The 7,638-nt window shown below is 36.9% G+C and overlaps 1 gene segment (V, D, J or C); it reads left to right on the top strand.

The window, feature by feature from the left end:
• Positions 1-498: 498 nt before the first annotated feature.
• LOC116906228 lies at positions 499-2,138 on the top strand. The segment is given in 3 exon segments: positions 499-541; positions 628-928; positions 2,036-2,138. Coding segments are annotated over 3 exon segments (447 nt in total).
• The last annotated feature ends 5,500 nt before the right edge of the window (positions 2,139-7,638 follow it).

The following is a 7,638-nucleotide window of genomic DNA, read 5'->3' as shown; positions in this document are numbered from 1 at the left end:
ATGACAGAAGAGAGGGTATGAGTTCTAGAAAAGATAAAAATACATAGTATAGGGAGGAAGAGAGAAGAAAACTAGGAACAGTGTGGACTTACAAATAAGAAAGCAAGAAGTCAGGAATCCAAGTATGATAGGAAGGTTGGTACTGACTTGAGACAACTTAAGACAGTAAAAACACAGGATCAGAAATGTGTCTGTGTGGTGGTTGTTCTAGATTAGGAAGGGTGAAATCATGTCTATATAAATATGTTTCCTGTGATTCCTACAGTCCTCATGCACTGTAATTCCAGACTCAAATTATAGGAAGCCAGAGACAGTGATTGCCTTATTTTAATAACCATCTGCATTCAGTAGACACCTTTCCCTATTATGAAGACATGGCTGGCTCCCACATGCAAATGCATCTTCTATCTCTAAGTTAAATACCTTTCTGGACTGGGCTACCTTACATATCTCTCACTGGAGGCTGATCTCTGAAGCAAAGAGGGTGTAGCCTAAAAGATGAGAACGTTGGTTCTGCTGTACCTGTTGACAGCCCTTCCTGGTGAGTGCCGCCCATTCATACAAGTGTTCTTGAGGGTTTTCTTTTTTAATTATATGATTAACAGAATTAACTCTTATCGTCTGAAGGTATCCTGTCTGAGGTGCAGCTTCAGGAGTCAGGACCTGGCCTTGTGAAACCCTCACAGTCACTCTCCCTCACCTGTTCTGTCACTGGTTACTCCATCACCAGTGGTTATGGATGGAACTGGATCCGGAAGTTCCCAGGAAATAAACTGGAGTGGATGGGATACATAAGCTACAGTGGTAGCACTAGCTACAACCCGTCTCTCAAAAGTCGAATCTCCATTACGAGAGACACATCCAAGAATCAGTTCTTCCTGCAGTTGACCTCTGTAACTACTGAGGACACAGCCACATATTACTGTGCAAGACACAGTGTGGAGTCTTCAGTGTAAGGCCAGACATAAACCTCCTTGTAGTGCAACTGTGAACCAACAGGGGTCACACAACACACACCAAGCATTGTAAATCTACATTAGAGTAGGGAAAAAACAGTTGTTGACCAAAACTCTGGCACCAGACTCCTGATGTACAGGAAGACACACTACTGCTAAGATCTTCAGTTAACATAATACACACAGCCCAACATTAATCCTACAGTTATAAGCAGAATTCTTCACTAGCACCAAATCAATGACTTTCTATATTCCAGAAAAACACAACAAAAATCTACTGGTCTCCTGGAGGACTAACCACTAATAGAAACCGTAGAAAACAAATCAGAACTACAGTGACTATTTCATTTTTCTCAATTCCAGTTACCTAAAGGCTTTATAGGAGCCACAGATGTCACACAGGCCACAAAAACTCAATGGAGGCACCTTTTGGACCAGAAGTCTCTGACCACCAGAAGAAGAGGCCACACAAAAAGAAGACTACAACAGAAACAGAAAACATAAAAAGAAAATTATGTTATCAAAGATAAACTCTGAAACTGATACCAAAAGTTCTAATAATACAATATCCAAATGACTAGAGGCCAGCAATAGAACAATATTAACAACAACCAATATTCTATGGTTTCACTGTAGTCCAGCTATCCAACTCTAGCAATCCCAGGATATTCCAAAACAGCAGAAGTACAAGCAAAAACCTTAAGTTCAATCTTATGAAGCTTAAAAGATACATTAAAGTAGAAATTCATAATGGTCTTACAGAATTCCTGTAAAAGACAAATATTCAGGGAACCTGCATACCAATTCTCTCTCTCTCTCTCTCTGGAAGTTAAAAGGTGATGAACACATTGGTGATTTGGCATCATGTGAATAACAAAGGCCCACTGACAGTTATGGTTGATTTTTGAGGTCAATATTACAGATAGAACAAAGCTTAATTATCTCACCCTAGCAAGAATGCTCCAGGAGAAAATTGTGAACTCTTAACTCGTTTATTTTTATTTTACTTAATCCCATATCAGTCGACTCGCTACCCTGCTTACTCCTCAACCCTCTCCTCTGCCTTTTATATCAACCTATTCCCTGAAATTTCAAGTCTTTGGAAGGCTAGGCACTTCATCTACCATCAATGCCAGACAAGATAGCCAAGTTAGAAGAACATCACACACACACAGGCAATAGCTTTTAGGATAACAATTATAATAGTTGTTCTGAACCCATACTAAAACCAAGCTGCTCATGTGCTACATATGAATGCAGAAGGCCTAGGTCCATCCTGTGTATGGACTGTGTTTGGAGGCACAGACTCTAAAAGCCTCAAGCATCCAGGTTACTTGACTCCATTGATCCTCTTGAGGAGTTCCTATCCTCTTCCATGCCCTCAATACTCCCTCCTATTCCTATATAACAGCCCCAAGCTCCAGCCACTGTTTACTTTGAATGTCTGTGTCTGTTTGACTCAACTGCTAGGCAGAACCTCTCAGAGGACAATTTTTCAGGCTCCTGTGTGCAACTACAACAGAGTATCATTAATAGTGTAAGGGTTTGTCATGTGGGATGGCTATCAAGTGGCAACCTGTTTTAGATAGGCCATTACCTTAGCCTGTGCTCCAACTCTAGCAACATCATTTCTAGTAGACAGTAAAAATTTTGGGTTTGTGTCTCTATTGCCACACTCGCATCCCTGCCTGGCTAGAGGAGGTGTCATCTTCAGTTTCCAGATCACGAATGTACTGAATCACAGTTAAGGTCACCACCATTGATTCTGCAGCCCCTGTCATATCCCAGGTTTCTGTGTCATCTTTGAGATGCCTCCCACTTCTCACACCTATAGTTGCATATTTCCATTCACTTTTAGTCGCCATCTAGCCATGTCACCTGCCCTTCTCCACACACATGATTCTAAACCTGCCATTGCCTTTGGCATTTAACTTTCCCTTCCAGTTCCTTCTCTCCATCTTTCTCTTTTGACTATTTAATTCCCACTTCTAAGTGAGATGCAAGCTTCTTTACCTGAGCTTTCCCTCTTATTTAGCACATTTTGGTCTGGAGTGTAACAGAATACCTTTATTTTATGGCCAACATGAACTTTTAAGTAAAAACATACCATGTATGCCCATTCACAACTAGATTACCTCACTCAGGATGATATTTTTGAGTTCCCTCCATTCACCTACAAAATTCATGACGTCTTGATTTTTAATACCCAAATAGCATTATATTGTATAGAAGTACTTCATTTTCATTATCCATAATTCAATTGAGGAACATCTAGGTTCATTCTACTCACTCACTATTACAAATAAAGCAGCTACAAACATTGTTGAACAAGTGTCTTTGTGGGATGTTGAAGCATCTATGGGGTATATTTTCGGGAGTGGCATAGCAGGTATTTGAGGTAGAAATATTCAGTCTTTTGAGAAACCATCAAATTCTTATCCAAAGTCTCTGTAGATATATACATTCCATTCAGAAAGTAAGAAGTGTTCCCCCTGTTCTACATCCTAGCCAGCATGTGTTACCTCTTCAGTCTTTCATCTTAGCCATTCTGATGGATGCAAGAGAGAACCTCAGAGATGTTTGAATTTCACTTGCCTGAAAAGTAAGGACTTTGACCATCTGTTTAATTGATTCTTGACCATTCAAGATTTCTCTGTTGAGAATTCTCTGTTTAGTTCTCTATTTTTAAATGGGTTATTTGGAATGTTCTTTCCTCTTGACTCTATGCTGTTGACAAAGTCCTGAGAGTTCCAGAATCATTGTAATTTCAGGAGATCTCATTTACAAACCCTTTATCTCAGAGTCTGAGGCATTATTGTTCTGTTCAGGGCATTGTTTTCTATACTATGAGTTCAAGATTGTTTTTAATTGCTCTTTGAGAGATATAATATATCCATCATTCTGTTGAGGTCCTGAACCACTTCAACCTCATTTTTCGGTGAGCATGGGTCTATTTTCATTCTTCTACATACACATATCCTGGTAGTCCCGTATCATTTGTTGAAGATATTTTCATGTGTTCATTAAATCATTGTGGCTCCTTTATGAAAAATCAAATTTTCATTACTGTGTTGGCTTATTTTTGAGTTTATGATTCCATTCTTTTCCATTCCGTTGATCAATGTTTCTGTTTCTATACCAATGTCATGCAATTTTTATCACTGTTGGTCAGAAGTACAGCTTGAGATCAGGGATGGGGATTGCATTCTGGAAATCCTGGAGGTTTTAAATTTTCTGAGGATCCATTTCTTTTCATATACCCAAAAGATGTCCCAAAATCGTTATCCCTGGTTTTGCCTTATTTTTTTTTTTCGAATTGTTGTTTTGGAATATTTTTTTTTTTTTGCAAATTTTAATTTCCATATGATGTTGAGAATTGCACTTTAGCCCCAAAGGTCTATAAAAAACTATACTTCAATTTAGGTGGAGATTTTACATTGAATCTGTACTCTGAAAAAAAAAAAAGAAAAAAAAAAAAAAAAAAAAAACAAAAACAGGTTTGCTAAAAGGGGAACAAGAATTTTGGTAAAGGATATTTTTCACTATGTTAAAAGTAATTATCAGGGTTGGGCAAATTTAGCAAACCACTGAACTCAGTTGGTAGAAAGCTTGAGCAGACTCGAGGACCCCTTTGTCCAAGCAGAGACTAAGGCCCTGACCCTGGACTCTGACCTCATAGGTAGCAATAAATATCCTAGTAAGAGCACCAGTGGAAGGGGAACCCTGGGTCCTGCTAAGACTTTCGTGGTCCCCAATGGGGGAGGATGTGGAGGGAACACCAATGAAGAAAAAAAAAAAATGTTATCAGAAAGAAAGGGAATCATGGAAGTTAATAAAAAATACTTTCAATCATCTGACATAGTCTTCACTTTCTTTCTGCAGGTCCTTGAAATTCTTGTCACATAGGTTGTTCAGATACTTAGAATCTTTAAATTATTTGTTGCTATTGTAAAGTGAATTGTTGACATGATTTCTTTCTTGACCTGATTATCAATTATATAAATAAGGTTTATTGATGTATTGGAGTTACTTTTGTATCCAGCAACATTGCTGAAGGTGTATATCAGCTGTTGCAAACCTCTGGTAGAATTTTTAGTTTCTTATGTGTACTATCTTATTACCCGCAAATAGCAAAATATTGGCCTCCTCCTTCACAAATTGTATCCCTTTCTTCTCTTGGAGCAGTCTTACTGCTCCTACTAGAACTTCAAGTAATATATTGAGAGATTGGAAAACAGAGGACAGTCTTGTCCTTCCCTGATTTTATTAGAAATTCTTTAAGTTTTTCTTCATTTAGATGTCAGGTATTGGCTTGCTTTATACTGCTTTGATTGTATTTAAATATGTGTGCTGTATCACCAACTGCTCTAATACCTTTAACTTAAAGGGCTGTTGAACGTTTTTCAAAGGTTTTCAGAAACTAATGAGATAACCATGTGGTTTATGTTTACAGAGATTTTTTTATACAGAGCCTTATGTTGATGTATTTGTATGTATTGAAACATCACTGTATACAGTTTCATTTCTATTTTAATACATGCTTGCATACAAAACTGTATATCATAATTTCATATGAAAGGACAGCAATATAATATTATGAATACATGTATGTGTGAGACAGTCTTAAGTTACTTGATAAAATGATTACAAATTGTATCCAGTTTTAAAACAGGCATGAAAGTTCCTTATTACATAAAGATATACAATTCTGCTGTGTTTTACCAACACCTAGTTATTTTTTAATCACTGATTTCATTTTACAAAAATGATGTCCTGTTCTATAAATTTGATCTTGTAGAAAATGCAAAATTAATGATTGCACAAACACATAGAAATAGAAACAGATTTGGCATATTGAGGATGCTTAGCAAGTTTACATATACTGATTGTGGAAAAGCCCTTTCTCCAACATTTAAAACATGCAAAATTTCATAATGTTATAGTCACAGTCTGAAATACCTGGGAACATCTTAAAATGTTTTCCATTGTTTCCAGTCAATGCTGATTTAGAACTAGTATCAAAAACAATCCAGTGTTAGGTAACAGAGCAGAAAGAATCAAGGGCTGCTAATCTGTCTTCTTTTGTCCTGTGGTGGATGATTTATATGTCTGAATCTCTGTCTCTAATCCTTCATCCCTGTCCTCCTGTGCTTCCTCCTCTCCACCAACTCATATTGCTCCTATCTCCCTGTCCCTCTTCTTCTCCCTCTCCCTCTTCCTCCACCTCCCCCGTACACACCCTCTACTCCCCTCTCCCTGCCCATCCCCACTTCTCTCTTTGTATGTCTGTCTGTCTGTATGTATGTATGTGTGTATGTGTGTATGTGTGTGTGTTTAACAAACTCCATTGTTTTCAAGTAAAACCTGAGTTATCAACTACTCTAGATAATCATGGTATAAGATTTATTCAAAACTACATTATTTATTTTCAACAAACAATTGACATAAGACATCTAAAAATACACATGCATTATTCTGGAATCAGGAACATGGAAGAGGACATGATTTAGGATTATAACTCAGCATTAGCATATTTTTAAAGTTGATTTCATGGAAAGAAAAAAAGTATGGTTGGATGGTTTATTATTCTTATTTATTTATTTATTTATTTACTTACTTACTTTTACATTCCAGAATTTATTCTCCTCCTGGTCCAACCTACCAAGGGTTCCATATCCAACACCTCCTACCTACATCTATGAGGAAACATCCTCATAGAAGAAGGGAGAGAGGAGATGGGTTAGGAAGATTATAGATGGGAAACCAGGAAAGGAGATAACATTTGAAATATAAATAAAAACTATCCAATTTTTAAAAAAAGATAGGGATTATACCTGTCAGGATCACATTTTCAAAAAAAATGATGGAAGAAAGAATTTCAAACACAGAAGATTCATTAGAAGAAATTGATACATCATCAAAGAAAATAATATTTTAAAAATTTTTCTGACTAAAACATTCTGCAAATCTGCGGTAGCATGAAAAGACCTAACCTAAAGATATAGGAATACAAGAGATTGAAGTGTCCCACCTTCAACACTAAGAAAATATTTCCAGCTAAATCATAGAAGAAAAATTTGGCATCCTAAAGGAATAGATACCTATAACAAGTAAGAAGCTCATCGAATAACAATTACACTTGTACCATTCACATACCAAAACATAACAAAAGCAATATACAGCAAACCAGCAGCTAACATCATACTACATGGAGAGAAACTTGAAGCAATCCCACTAAATCAGGGATCAGACAAGGCTATCCACTTTCTCCCTACTTATTCAATATTGTATTCCAAGTCCTAGCCACAGCAACCAGATAATGAGAGGGAAGTCAAAAGAATACAAATTGGAAGGGAAGAAGTTAAAATACCACTATTCGCACTATTTATATAAGTGACCCCAAAAGTTTCACCAGAGAACTACTAAACATGATAAGCAACTTCAGCAAAGTGTCCGGGCATAAAATTAACTCAAACAAATCAGTAGCCTTCATCTACTCATGGGATAAATCGGCTGAGAAAGAAATTAAGGAAAAGACACACTTGACAATAGTCCCAAATAATATGAAATATCTAGGTGGCTTTAACCAAGCAAGTGAAAGATCTGCATGACAAGAACTTCAAGTGTCTGAAGAAAAAATTGAAGAAGATCTCATAAAACAGAAAAATTTCCCATGACCATG

This window comes from Rattus rattus, chromosome 7 (assembly GCF_011064425.1).
Source record: "Rattus rattus isolate New Zealand chromosome 7, Rrattus_CSIRO_v1, whole genome shotgun sequence".
Taxonomy (NCBI): Eukaryota; Metazoa; Chordata; class Mammalia; order Rodentia; family Muridae; genus Rattus; species Rattus rattus.
Note: the sequence above shows the minus strand (reverse complement) of the source record. Positions and strands in the feature narration are given on the sequence as shown.